This window comes from Chiloscyllium punctatum, chromosome 27 (genome assembly GCF_047496795.1).
Source record: "Chiloscyllium punctatum isolate Juve2018m chromosome 27, sChiPun1.3, whole genome shotgun sequence".
Lineage (NCBI taxonomy): Eukaryota > Metazoa > Chordata > Chondrichthyes > Orectolobiformes > Hemiscylliidae > Chiloscyllium > Chiloscyllium punctatum.
This window is the reverse complement of record NC_092765.1, coordinates 7,610,904-7,626,227: the sequence shown is the minus strand read 5'-3', so window position 1 is coordinate 7,626,227 and position 15,324 is coordinate 7,610,904. Positions and strand designations below refer to the sequence as shown.

The following is a 15,324-nucleotide window of genomic DNA, read 5'->3' as shown; positions in this document are numbered from 1 at the left end:
GGGAAAAACCCTGAAAAGTCCAGTGTAGATTTGGTTTATGTGCAAGAGATGTTGGAGCTGGTTCACTTTCCTGCCCCATCTCTGACAACCCTTCATCCCTTGTGTCACTGCTGGGAGGGTCTCCTCAAATTGTCACTCCTGCCCTTATTTGGGTCCGCACATCCGAAATACGTTCCCTGAATGATTGACAGAGAGAGCAGCCACTCGTAGGGTCCCCTTGGATGTTCAGGGCCAATAAGAGGGAGAAGGCTGGGGAGAGAGGGGTGGATTTGCTCGGGCTGGTAGTTTTGCCTTACATTAAATCGCTCCGACAGCCGAATATTAGACGGTGCTTAGCGCTGTGCCTGGAGAAATATGTCTGTGTCACTTCACCTTGTATCAGAGCTGCATCTCCAGCTCACGTTATTGACTACCCTCAGCCTCCTGACCGTCAGGAGAAACCTTGTACAAGCACAGCAGGGTAAGTGACCACTGCCAGCTGAAGTTGCATGTAGAGAGAGAGAGAGAGAGAGCGAGAGAAAGGAGTATTTTTTTTCCACACATTCAAAACAAGAATCCAGAATGTTTGTAGGCTGATGTTATTTGCAACTTTGTGTGTGTGTGCACCGTTCAAAAGGGCAAATAAGCAGATTTCAGGAAATTAATGATTAACCTGCAGTTTTCTTCATGTTTCACTCTGAAGTTGTAGTAGATGATCATTTTGGGGAGTCAGCTGAACAGCAGGAGCAGCAACGGAATTTGTTGTAAATCTGTACTCAAATTAATCGTTTGGCAGCAGAGCATTACATAAAGTTAGCTTCATTTGAAGGGCTAAATTTCGAGTAAATTCATTCCAACACCAATCTTGATTTTTTTTTAGCGAAATGGGTTCAACCACTCTTCTTTCTGACATGACTCCCATCTACCCCGGTATCTATATATTGATACATTTATTTTATCCCATACATAGTAATTATCACGATTAATTTCATTACCAGTGACAGTTAACGATTGCCACAATTTCCGCTTCATACTGTGAGAAACTGTTTAAAGAAGCAACTTTCCACTGTTAGTTCTTCCTCTGCCAAAAGCAAATTGGCTGGTATGGGTACTTGTAATTCAAATCTGATGCATTTAATAATTTGCAGTTGTCTGTGATGGGAAGAGAATGCAGTTCTCCCTTGGGTCAGTCGTTCAGGAGATGTTGCGCTGTTCACATTGTTAGTCCTTAACACTCAATGTATTTTTGTAATTGATCGGGGGGGGGGGGGTAGGGTTTTTTTCTGAATCTTGTTGTAATAGAACTTGATTTTCTGAAATGGCCGCTTGAAGTAAATTTATCATTTTAAAAAAAATACAATCTTTAAAAGTCCATTGTGGCACCAAGGAGAAAATCTTATAATGCTACTTTTCATTCAATCACTGAAGTATTGTTCATTTTTCTAACAACAAGTTGATATTGGCTGTATACTGTGTTCAAATGTTACACTCAGTTTCATTGTGTGATTAAGAGCATTAGCAATCAATGTGCAGACTGTGAAAGTCCAGATTTCTTCATCTATCTGTTCACTCAAAGTTCTCTGCATCACTTGACTGTACTTTGGTTTCTTAATCTTAAAAATAGCCATGACATTATTTCAATGTTGTCAATACTTAAAACTGGCGAGTTACTAAAGTCCCTAGTGAAAGGATACAGTCAAGGTTGGGACATTTTGTATGGTTAACAGTACTTCATAATTATACGCTGTTATAGGGATGAAGAAGACTGTGTAGAATGATACATTTTTGAAGACCGTGTAGATCAAGGGAAAAAGGTTTTTGGAATGATGATCACATTACTAAGTTAGAACCAAGCTACAAAAGGTCATGATAAATATGGGTTTCCTTTTATTCACTTAGAGAAGATCAGTGCTAGCTAGACCAGCATTTATTGGCCATCCTTAATTACCCAGAGGGTGGTTAAAAGACAACCAGTCTGGATTCACATGTAGGCCAGACCAAGTCAAAATGGCAGATTTCCTTCCCTAATGGACATTAGTGAACAAGATGGGTGTTTTCAACAATTGGCAATAGATTCATGGTCATTATTACACTCAATTCCAGATTCCTATTTTCCTGAATTCAAACACCATCATGACAGAAGTCCACAGAACATTACCTAGGTCTCTGGATTAACAGTCCAACAACAATATCACTAGGCTATTGCCTCTCCATGTTGTCCATCAAATAGTCTGGTATGTCTTGTCCTTTATTCAGGATTGTCGATGAGATTGTGGGAAACAATTTTCCTGAACTGGGAGCAATTTTCAAGTTGCACATAGACTTGAGTGTGTTGAAGAGAACAGAAGTTTTGGCTTGGCATAAGACATTGTATTGAGAGTGGGGACCTGTGGAAAGTGGGTGCTTCCTTTTGAGGTTACACTTGAATTTCTGTAACACTTATCAGAGTTGAAGCAATATATAAATATAATCAGTCATTTGTTGCAATCAGTCTGAGTTTGAAAGATTTTTGTGGAACATAATGAGCTGTCCAGGGTTTCGTAATATTGAGGATGATGCAGGGCTGACACTAGATTTGTCATCACACAGAATTCAGAAAATAAAAACCCAGAAGAACTGTAGATGCAGGAAATCAGAAAGGAAAAACAGAAATTGCTGGAAAAGCTCAGCAGGTTTGGCAGCATCTGTGGAGAGAAACCAGAGATAATGTTTCAGGTTCAGTGACCCTTCCTCAGAACTGAGACTCAGAAAATGTTAGAAACACTAAGATATTTGCCTCAGTGCCAGGAACCCTGGTTCAATTCAAGCTGTCTGTGTGGAGCTTGCACATTCTCCCTGTGTTTGTGTGGGTTTCCTTCAGGTGCTCCAGTTTCCTCCAACAGTCCAAAGGTGTACAAGTTAGGGTGGATTGGTCATGCTACATTGCCCAGGAATGTGCAGCTAGTTGGATTGGCCATGGGAAATGGGATGGGTTAGGGCTGGGGGGGATTCTCTTAGGAGGGTTGCTGTGGACTCCATAGCCTGTTTTTACACTGTAGGGATTTATGGTTCTATTGACTGACTGGAACGTGTTTCTCTGCTTATTTATCTGAAATTCTTAGTGTATGAGAGAATTGCTTATTTGTATTAATATGTATATTATCACTTATTTCTATTATTTTGTAAAAAGTTGCTTTAATTTGGCAGTGGTTACTTCTCTGCTCAAGTGACCAGTGCGACATTGAACAGAATGGACTCATAACTGATCGTTGGGAATCCTTGAAATTGCAAGAGTCTGGGAGATGTGGAGCATTAGGGAGTTTGTTGATAGTGGTGACTTGGGCAGGACATAAGGGGAGTCTTCTGTTCAATATTGTTTCTTCTGAATTGATTTATTTGGTGTCAATGGGTACTTGAAAAGAGTATTACATTAGTGTGCAGGATAGGTATCATCATTAACTATGATTGCCAAACTCAAGTTCAAATGAAAAGTTTGAAGTTACTTTTTGGCTCCAGTACTGGTAATCTACACCCTCCTATTTATGGAGATTTTTGATTTGATGTGATTTCATTTTTTTTTATTGTCATATGTACCCAAATACATTGAAAAGTATTATTTCGCGTGCAATACAGGCAGATCATATCATACAAAGATCAGAGTGATTGATCAGAATGAGGAATACAAAGTTACAGCTGCAAAGAAACAGCATAAAAAGCAAGATCAACATTAGATTTGAAATTTGAGGCCCATTCAGAAGTCTAATAACAGTAGGGAAAATGCTGTTCTTCAACCTGTTGGTAAAATTTTGTGCCTTCTGCCTTATGGAACAGGTTGGAAAGATCAGAACCAGGTGGGAAGGGTCTTTAATAATATTGGCTGCCTTTTTGAGGCATTGAGATGTATCGATGGAGTTAGTGGATGGAAGGTTAGCTTGCCTGATGGCCTGAGCTGTGTTCACAATGTTCTGTAGTTTAGTCAGATTTAGTGTCAATGTATTTGCTACATGTTGATGCCAAGACTATATATAAACATCATACATTTATTCATGAAAGATCCACAATTGATTCTAAAAATGAACAACCACCCATACTTTCAATTGTGCATCCATCAATAGAAATGTCTGCACTCTTCAACTGCTTGAAGCAACTAGGTTAGAACATCTGCCATCAGGAAAATGCCCAAAACATCAATTCTCCTGTTGCTTGGTTGCTGCCTGACCTGCTCTGCTTTACCAGCAGCCCACTTTTGACTCTAATCTCCAGCCTGCAGACTCTGAACTGCAGTCCTCACTTTCTCCCTGTGTAATATCTACCACAACAGATATTTCTGAGCAAAACTGTTTGCATCAAATCCAGCTGTGGGAGCTCTCTCAATTAGTTGGACAACTTTAACTTCAATTTATTAGAATAACAACTTGTAGCACCTTGAATACAATAAAATATCTCAAGACGCTCCAAGTGAGTACCGTCCAACAAAGTTTTAGCTTAAGCACATAAAGTAACATGATGCATTTGTTCATATTCATTCATGGGATATGGGTACCATTTGCTAGATCAGCATTTACCACCCATCTCTAATTGTCCTGGAAGAGGTGGTAGTGAGCTGCCTTCTCGAATCACTGCTGCCCTTGTGGTGTAGATGCTCCTACAGTGCTGTTGGAAAGGAAGTTTGACTCCGCAAGGAAGAAAGGTGAAGCAGTTCCAAGTCAGGATAGTGTGTGACTTGAAGGGGAACTGGTCTATTTAAGTGGTTTAAGTTGTAATTTTAGAGGATACTGTCAAGGGAGTCTTGGTGAGTTGCTGTAGTGCATCCTGTAGATGGTATACATTGTTGTGACTGTGTGCATCAATGGTGAGGGGATTGCATGTTGAAGGTAGTGGATGGAGTGCTACTCTGCTTTGCTTCAGCTGGCGTTGAGCTTCTTGAGTGTTGTTGGAGCTGCACTCATCCAGGAAAGCAGGGAGTATTCCATCACACCTGACTTGTGTTTTGTGGATTGTGGACAGATACTGGGGAGTCAGGTGGAAGTTACTTGCTATAGCATTCCTACCCTCTGATTTTGTATTTGTAGCTGTAGAAATTATATGACCAATCCTGTTCAATTACTCATCCATAGTAATCCTCAGGATGTTAAAAGTGCAACAATACATCAATGCCAAGGGGCAATAGTTATATTTTCTTTTGCTAAGGATGGTCATTGAGTGGCACCAGTGTGGCATGAGTGCTGCTCATAAATCCAAGCCTGGATGTTGTCGAGGTCTTGCTGCATTTGGGCATGGACTGCTTCAGTATCTAAAGACTGGCAAATGGTGCTGAACATTGTAGAATGATCAGTGAATTTCCTCTATTTTTGATATGATGGTCATTGATGTAGCTCAAGATGCTTAGGCCTGGGAAACTGCTCTGAGGAACTCCTGCAGGGACATGCTGGGACTGAGATGATTGATCCCCAAGAGCCACAACCATCTTCTCTTGTACAAGTAATGGTTCATATCAGTGAAGTGTTTACCCTGATTGGCTTTCTTTTTAGAGAGAAAGTGAGGACTGCAAATGCTGGTGATCAGAGTCAAAGTGCAGTGCTGGAAAAGCACAGCAGGTCAGGCAGTATCCAAGGAGCAGGAGAGTTGATATTTCGGGTTCTTCCATCAGGAATGGAGGGGGGAGGTTACTGAGAGATAAATGAGGGGGGAAGGTAGCTGATTGGCAATAGGTAGATGCAGGTGGGCGGGTGATGTAGGTCGGAGGGGAGGGTCCTAACCCATCTGCTCCACCCTCTGCTCTGACCTGTCATCACCTCCCTCGTACTGCATCTACCTATCCCCTTCCCAGCTACATTCCACCCCCTGCTCCCCACCGCCTATTTACCCCTCAGTCCCCTTCTACCTTCCCCAACCCCCCCCCCCCCCCCCCCCCATTCCTGATGAAGGGCTTATGCCTGACACGTCAACTCTCCTGCTCCTCGGACGCTACCTGACCTTGCTGTGCTTTTTCCAGCACCGCACTTTTCAACAACTCTGTTTGATTCTCTTCTTTCTTGAGTTCCTTGATGCCGCACTCAGTCAAACGTTGCCTTCGTGTCCAGGGATCTCGCTCCCACTTCACCGTTGGAATTCATCTCCTTTTGACCATGTCAGTGCCAAGGCTGTAATGAGGTCAGGAGCTGAGTGGCCTTGGCAGAACCCAAGCTGAGAGTGAGTGAGCAGGCTATTGGTGAGCAAGTCCCACTTGAGAGCTCTGAACAACCCCTTCATCATTTTGCTCATGATTGAGAGGAGATTGATAGGACAGCAATTAGTCAGGTTAGATTTCTCCTGCTGAACACAATCTGGGCAATTTTTGACATTGTCAGGTAAATGTCAATGTCTCAACTGTACTGAAAAGCTTGGCCAGGGGCACAACTAGTTTTATCGCACGTCTGCAATAGCAGTACTGTATTGTTATCAGAACCCACTGCCTTGGCAGTATCTAGTGCCTTCAATAATTTCTGAACGTCATGTTGGTGAATCAGATTGGCTGAGCCTGGCACTTGTGAGGCTGGGCACTTCTGGAGGAGCCCAAGACGAATTACCATCATCCAGCTCTAGATTGTTTCAGCAGAAATGCTTCAACCTTCTCTTTTGCACCGATGTGCTGGGTTCTTCCATCATTGAGGGTGAAGATATTTGTGGAGCCTTCTCCTCCAGTTAATTGTTGAATTTCCCAATACTGCTGCTGCTGGCCCAGTGTCTCATGGATGCCCAGGTTTGAATTGCTAGATTTGTTTGAACACTATTTCAATTAGCACTGCAATGGTATCACCCAACAAGGTGGAGATCATCAATGAGAAAATGAGAGTTTGTCTCCACAAAGACTCTTTGGTGGTCACTGCTGCAGTTCCTATAGATACAACAGATAATTTCTTGAAGAAGTCAAGTAAGTCTCTCTCCCCTGTTGACTTCCTCACTATCTGCTACACATCCTGTCTAGCAGCTGAAGGATCCAACCAGCTCAGCCAGTAGTGGTTCCACTGAGTCACCACTAGTGATGGACACTGAAATCCTTCACTCTCTGAACACCTTCTGTGCCCTTGCCTCAGTTCTCCTTCCAATTGGTATTCAGCATGGAGAAGTGCTGATTGATCAGCTGAGGCCAGGAATGGGGAAGGGGCAGGAGGTGATAGGCAAGGAAAATGTTTGTTTCCCTAATGCCACAGGGCTTTTGGAGTCAAAGTTGAAGATTCCACAGCAACGCCTTCCTGACTTGATCCAACTGTTTCACTATCTCTATGGGTTTGTCCTAATAGTCTGACATAGTGAGAATGATGATGATATGGTATTGTTTGAGTAGTCTGTGGCACAGGTCTCCCTTGTTTGACACAAGTACCCAGAAGGCATTTGCAGGGTTGACTGGTCTGAGTTTGCCTTTGTTTCCACTAAAAAGGTTGATGTTCAATGAATCCTGATGGTCCACTCCTTTGTTTAGACTTTGTAGCAGTTTGATGCACTTGAGTTGTTTGTCTGAGTCATTGCTGTGAATCTTGAGCCAAATGTAGGCCAGACCTGATAAGGACAGCAGATTTCCTTCCCTAAATCACATTGTGATTTTTGTTTTAATCACAATTGATAATGCTTACATGGTCACCATTAGGCTAGCTTTAGTTTATAGATTATTTTTAAATTGAATTCTGATGTCACCATCTGCTGTTATGGGATCCCCAGAGCATTAACCTTAATCTCTGGATTGCTTCTCCCAGTAAGATTATCACTGTTTTCCTTCAGAAGGGAACAAAAGATAGATCAAAAGAGATCTGTTTAAGGACCTTTTTTAGGGGAGGAAAGAGGTCTTAAGAAGTTGAGAAGATTAAAAGAAGGAATTTCAGAACTAGAGCCAGGGGATTGAGTGCTAGCTGAAGCATTTGAAATTGGGATGATCAAAGGGCAAGAACTGAAGGAGGGCCAAGATCTCCAAGGATGGTCGGATTGGAGGATGTGAAAGATAAAGGAGGGAGTGAGGTCCTGGGGAGATTTGAAGACCAGAAAATTTGTTGTTTAACTGGGAGACAATGTAGACCATCAAATACCGACAACAACATGATGTCCTTCCTTCTGATCAGTTGGAGACATGGCCAAATAACTACAAATGCCCTGCATGTACATTCTACAAGTGCAGTCTGTATATGTACTTTCTCCTTTTTAAAATCACTGCTAGCAGAATTACGCATCCATACACAGAGTAAATTCAACATGCTCAGATTATTTGCTGAACTGTGATTAGCAGCAATGGACTGAGCTTATCGTTAATGTGGAGGTGTGCCCTTTCTGAGGTCCATTGTTGTTCTGTATTATAATCTTTTCTCCAAAGCAGCTGCTAATCAGCTTAGATCAGATAGGATCAGGGTAGATCGAGTGAATCCTTAGAGTATAAAGAAAGTAGGAGTATACTTTAGAGGGAAATCAGGAGGGTAAAACGGGGATATGAGATAGCTTTGGTAAATAGAATTAAGGAGAATCCAAAAGGTTTTTACAAATACACTTAAGGACAAAAGGGTAACTAGGGAGAGAATAGGGCCCCCCAAAGATCAGCAAGGTGGCCTTTGTGTGGAGCCACAGAAAATGGGGGAGATACTAAATGAATATTTTACATTAGTATTTACTGTGGAAAGGAAATGGAAGATATAGACTATAAGGCAATAGATGGTGACACCTTACAAAATGTCCAGATTACAGAGGAGGAAGTGCTGGATGTCTTGAAACAGTTAAAGGTGTATAATTCCCCAGGACCTGATCAAGTGTATCCAAGAACTCTGTGGGCAGCTAGAGAAGTGATTGCTGGGCCCTTGCTGAGCTATTTGTATCATCGATAGTAACAGGTGAGGTGCCGGAAGACTGGATGTCGGCAAATGTGGTGCCGCTGTTTAAGAAGGGCAGTGAAGACAAGCCAGGGAACTATAGACCAGTGAGCCTGATGTCGGTGGTGGGCAAGTTGTTGGAGGGAATTCTGAGGGACGGGATGTACGTCTATTTGGAAAGGCAAGGATTGATTCGGGATAGTCAACATGGCTTTGTGCGTGGGAAATTATGTCTCCCAAACTTGATTGAGTTTTTTGATGAAGTAACAAAGAAGATTGATGAGAGCAGAGCAGTAGATGTGATCTATATGGACTTCAGTAAGGCATTTGACAAGGTTCCCCATTGGAGACTGATTAGCAAGGTTAGATCTCACGGAATACAGGGAGAACTAGCCATTTGGATACAGAACTGGCTCAAAGGTGGTGGAGGGTTGTTTTTCAGACTGGAGGCTTGTGACCAGTGGAGTGCCACAAGGATCGGTGCTGGGCCCTCTACTTTTTTGTCACTTACTTAAATGATTTGGATGTGAGTATAAGAGGTACAGTTAGTAAGTTTGCAGATGACACCAAAATTGGAGGTGTAGTGGACAGCAAAGAGGGTTACCTCAGATTATAACAGGATCTGGACCAGATGGGCCAATGGGCTGAGAAGTGGCAGATGGAGTTTAATTCAGATAAATGCGAGGTGCTGCATTTTGGGAAAGCAAATCTTAGCAGAACTTGTACACTTAATGGTAAGGTCCTAGGGAGTGTTGCTGAACAAAGAGACCTTGGAGTGCAGGTTCATAGCTCCTTGAAAGTGGAGTCACAGGTAGATAGGATAGTGAAGAAGGCATTTGGTATGTTTTCCTTTATTGGTCAGAGTATTGAGTACAGGAGTTGGGAGGTCATGTTGCAGCTGTACAGGACGTTGGTTAGGCCACTATTGGAATATTGCATGCAATTCTGGTCTCCTTCCTATTGGAAAGATGTTGTGAAACATGAACGGGTTCAGAAAAGATTTACAAGGATGTTGCCAGGGATGGAGGATCTGAGCTCCAGGGAGAGGCTGAACAGGCTGGGGCTGTTTTCCCTGGAGCGTCAGAGGCTGAGGGGTGACCTTATAAAGGTTTACAAAATTATGAGGGGCATGGATAGGATAAATAGACAAAGTCTTTTCCCTGGGGTCAGAGAGTCCAGAACTAGAGGGCGTAAGTTTAGGGTGCGAGGGGAAAGATATAAGAGACCTAAGGGGCAACTTTTTCATGCAGATGGTGGTACGGGTATAGAATGAGCTGCCAGAGGATGTGGTGGAGGCTGGTACAATTGCAATATATAAGAGGCATTTGGGTGGGTATATAAATTGGAAGGGTTTGGAGGGATATGGGCTGGTTGCTGGCAGGTAAGACTAGATTGGGTTGGGATATCTGGTCGGCATGGACGGGTTGGACCAAATGGTCTGTTTCCATGCTGTACATCTGACTCTATTCTAAAATTCAAAGCATCGCCCAATTATGTGATTTAGACAATAGTCTACACAAGAATTCATTTTAATTTTTATGACCTACGTAAATAAGTCTTTAGGGCAGCACGGTGGCTCAGTGGTTAGCACTGCTGCCTCACAGCGCCAGGGACCTGGGTTCAATTCCTGACTTTGTGAAAACTCCACACAGACAGTTGCCATTCTCCGTGTCTGCATGGATTTCCACTGGGTGCCCTGGTTTCCTCCCACAGTCCAAAGATGTACAGGTTAGGTGAATTGGCCATGATAAATTGCCTGTAGTGTTAGGTGCATTAGTCAGGGGTAAATGTTGGGGAATGGGTCTGGGTGGGTTGCTCTTCGGAGGGTCAGTGTGGAGTTGTTGGACCGAAGGGCCTGTTTCCACACTGTAGGGACTCACATCTAAATGGAAATTGGATAGTCAGGGAAATGTTAAAACTTCAAACACCTGAACTAAATGTAGTACTTTTATTGTGGACAGCACAGGTTCACAATCTAGCAATTAACTTTTTTTATAATTGCATTTTTACCAGACTTTACAATTATGCTAATTGAAGGAGATGTGAACTTTATTTATATTTAATTGGAACAATAGGAATCATGATCCTAAATTTGCAACTTAAACATGTTGAGGAATGTATCTTCTATTATCAGGATATTTATTCCAGAATGTGTGTTTTGAAACTGCCTATATGGAAATGTTTTAGAAAAGTACAAGCAAAGTATCTGTTAACTTTGTGCATTGTTTATTATAAAGTGGTACATTGGAAGATGATTTTTATTAAAGCATAACATTACTTTAAATCATTGTGTGCTAACAACTCTGCATCTGTTAAATTTTGTAATTTTTCTCCCTTTTTTTTCATACTTTGAAATGGAAACCTGAATAACTTCAGTGAACTTTCATTTAACAACTTTTCAACTTTGTACAGTTGTCTTTCCTGATTTCCTGCTATTTTCTGTTCACTTTTCTTTCATGTTTGTGTGTGGAATATTGTGCCTGTCAAACTTGATTAAATGTATTGTGGAATTTACCAAAAAGATTGAGAGCAGAGCAGAAGGCATTGTTTACTTGGATTTTTAGTTAAAGCCTTCAGAAAGGTTCCAAATAGTAGGCTAATTAGTAAAGTTATAGGTCACATGGGATTCAGGGTGAGCTTGCCAATTGGATACATAATTGGCTTAATGGCAGGAGACAGTGATGGATGATTGCTTTTCAGACTGGAGGCCTGTGACCAAGTGTTCACAGGATCAGTTTTAGGTCCTTTTCTTTTAAATTGTCATTTATAGAAATGATTTGGATAAGAAAATAGAAGGCATTGTTAATATGTTTGCAGATGACCCCACAATTGGTGGCATAGTAGACAGGGAGGAAGGTTTTTAAAGATTACAAAGGTATCTTAACCAAATGGGTCAATGGATTGAAGTATGACAGATGGTGTTCAACCTGGATAAATGCAAGATTTGTGTTTTGATACCGCAAACAAGGGTAGGTCTTATACAATTAATGGCAGGGCCTTGGGTAGTGTTTTAGAACAGAGAGCTAGGGGTACAGGTACAAAATTCTTTGAAGTTTGCATCACAAATAGACAGGGAGGTTAAAAGGCATTTGGCACGCTTGCCTTCATTGCTCAGTCCTTTCAGTATAGGAGTTGGGAAGTAACGTTGAGGTTGTACAGGACATTGAGGCCTCTCGTTGCCCAGTTATAGGAAGGATATTATTAAGCTGGAGAGGGTTCAGAAGAGATTTGAGGATGTTACTGGGTTTGGAAGGATTGAGTTATAAAAGGCTGGAACTTTTTTTCACTGTAGTGTAGGAAATTGAGAGGCAACCTAGTAAAAGTTTATAAAATGATGAGAGTTAATGGTAGTTGTCTTTTCTCAGACAACTTGAGACAAGGATTTCAAAACTAGGGAGCACATTTTTAATGTGAGAAGAGAGAGTTAAAAGCCATGAGGGGCAATCTTTTAGTGTGGTTCGTATATGGAATGAACTTCCTGAGGAAGTGGTGGATGTGGGTATGTTTACAAATTTAAAAGATATTTGGATAAGTACACGAATAGGGAAGGTTTAGAGAGATATGGGTTGAGAGTATGGTGCTGGAAAAGCACTGCCGGTCAGACAGCATCTGAGAAGCAGGAGAATCGATGTTTCAGGCATAAGCCTTCCTGATGAAGAGCTTATGACCAAAACATCGATTCTCCTGCTTCTCAGATTCTGCCTGACCTGTTGTGCTTTTCCAGCACCACATTCTCCACTCTGATCTCCAGCATCTGCAGTCCTCACTTTTTCTCCTCGGAGGGATATGGGCTAGGAGCAGGCTGGCGTGACTAGTTTAGTTTGGGATCACGGTTGCTATGGACTGAAGGGTCTGTTTCCGTGGAGTGTAAAATATCATGATTAGTGTGCAGCATAATTCAATGATTTGCTTGTGATATCATCACTATGTGACCTAATAGTATGAAGGTCTCTCTCCATTTTGTCTAAAGGCACTTGAAGCATGACACTCTGATGGAAGTCTGCCAGTATTTGTAACCAAATAACTTGGATATAGAAGTGCCTGTGACTATAAGACACAAATATCAGAAGCTGTGATAAATATCTGATACATTCAATACTACATTATCCATGCCTACTTCTCTTTTTTTTTGAGCTAACATTAAACATTGTCTCATCAAGTACAAACACCTTGTTGGAGGCAAAGCCCAAGCCACAATGGCAGATCATGCTCATGACACAATAATACTATGGTAGACAGGGGTGGCTGTTGGTAAAATAGTCCATGTTCTCAGTCGTGGATACTTAAAAATTTCATTTGAAGATCAACTGGATGACCGCTCTGGACTTCAAAGCGTTCATAAAATCAGAATTGGTGGCATAGTAGACCAGGAGGAAGGTTTTCAAGGATTACAAAGACATCTTGATCAAATGGGTCAATGGACTGAAAAATGGCAGTTGGTGTTCAACATGGATAAATGCAAGGTTTGTATTTTGGTACCGCAAACAAGGGTAGGTCTTATACAATTAAGGGCAGTGTTGTAGAACAGAGACCTAGGGGAACAGGTACAAGATTCTGGTTGAGGGGTGGGTTAGTAAATTTGCAGATGACAGAGACTGGAGGTGTCGTTGATAGTTTAGAGGGCTACTGCAGGCTGCAGCGTGACATAGACAGGATGCAGAGCTGGGCTGAGACATGGCAGACAGAGTTCAACCTGGATAAATGTGAAGTGATGCATTTTGGAAGGTCAAACTTGAATGTTGAATATAGGATTAAAGACAGGATTCTTGGCAGTGTGGAGGAACAGAGTTCTGGGTGTGCAAGTACATAGATCCCTCAAAGTTGCCACCCAAGTAGATAGGGCTGTTAAGAAAGCATATGGTGTTTTGGCTTTCATTAACAGGGGGATTGAGTTTAAGAGCCACGAGGTTTTGCTGCAGCTCTACATCTCCCTGGTGAGACCACACTTGGAATATTGTGTCCAGTTCTGGTCGCTCTACTATAGGAAAGATAGAGGCTTTAGGGAGGGTAGAAAGAAGGTTTACCAGGATGCTGCCTGGACTGGAGGACTTTTCTTATGATGAAAGGTTGAAGAAGCTTGCACTTTTCTAGCTGGAGAGCAGGAGGAAGGGAGGAGACCTGACTGAGGTGCACAAAATAATGAGTGGAATAGATAGAGTCAATAGCCAGAGACTTTCCCCAGGGCAGGATTGACTGGGTACAAGGAGTCATAGTTTGAAGATATTAGGAGGAAGGTATAAAGGAGATGTCAGAGGTAGGTTCTTTTATGCAGAGAGTTGTGAAATGCATGGAATGCGTTGCCAGCGGTGGTGATGGAAGCAGAGTCCTTGGGGACATTTAAGTGACTGCTGGACATGCACATGGATAGCAGTGAGTTGAGGGGTGCTTGGGTTAAGTTACCATATTTTACATTAGGGTTAAATCTCGGCACAACATCATGGGCCAAAGGTACGTTTCTTGCTGTACTTCTGTGTTCTGACTAATAGCAATAATTTCTGATGAAGGGAATATAAAGTGAGTAGTTGTTTTACTTTGTTACTAAAGACCTCTCTTTCTTATGAGCAATCTAAAAGCAATTACAATCCAGTAAAGTAACAAACAGTAGAAAAATAATGCGAAATAGAAAAGGGAAAAACAAAAGGACAGAAAAGTAGAACAAATAAAAAGAAGCAAACCAACCCTATATTCTACTTCTGGGGTATGGGGAGCAGGTCCCTTTCAACAAGAAATGAAGTGCAAACTAAGTGCAAACAAAAGTCATTGAAACAGGTAACTCTGTTTCTCTCTGCACAGATACAGGTTGAGTTTCTCCAGCTCTTTCTGCTTTTATTAATGGATTGCACAGCCAATGGTACATTTTACAGAATTGTAGCTGTTTAAGCAACATTTTGCACCTTTTTATTTTGCAGACCAAATGATAAATGATCTTGTGAAGAGAACCTTGGAAAGTTTTAGCTTGCTGTCAGAATGTAGGGGCTTCATTGAATTAGTACATCAGGCCTTTCCATAGGAGGCTGGAAAGATGTATAAAAATAAAATCTGGAAAGCGTTCAAACATCAGCTCAAGGTAAGGAATCACATCAGGATTAACAGAGTGGAATTCCTTTCAGACAAACCCCTAGAGTCTGATTATAAATTTGTCAAAAGATGAGACAGTAAAGGGCAAGAGTATGAATTCTCCAAAGAACCCTGGAGCTCAATGAACTAGTAATCACCTCCATGCTAATCAAAGGAATATTGAGTAAGGCAAAGGGTCATACCATTGGCACATTGCTTGAAGATGGACATTAGTATGAACAATACATTGAAATATAAGACTATCAAATGTTTTTACAACCCCTAACAAACATTCCTGTGTAAGATGACCCTTCTAACCAAGAATTTTCCAATTCTTTGATCTACTTTCTCCTTTTGTAACTCTGGTGTCAGTTTTTGTTATCAAGTGTTTTGTAATGTTTTACTGTGTTTAAAGATGCTCTGTAAATGCAAGGCCTTGTTCTTGTATGAATTCTGTGCTCCCAATAGTGTTACAGCATCC

The 15,324-nt window shown here is 41.6% G+C and overlaps 1 protein-coding gene across 1 annotated transcript in view; it reads left to right on the top strand.

Annotated features, from left to right (window-relative positions):
* Positions 1–287: 287 nt before the first annotated feature.
* LOC140453388 (discoidin, CUB and LCCL domain-containing protein 1) overlaps positions 288–15,324 on the top strand; it is a 133,795-nt gene continuing 118,758 nt past the window's right edge. The window contains exon 1 of the mRNA XM_072547996.1: positions 288–460. Coding sequence (XP_072404097.1) covers positions 355–460 — 106 coding nt within the window. The 5' untranslated portion in view covers positions 288–354. The remainder of the gene's footprint in view (positions 461–15,324) is intronic.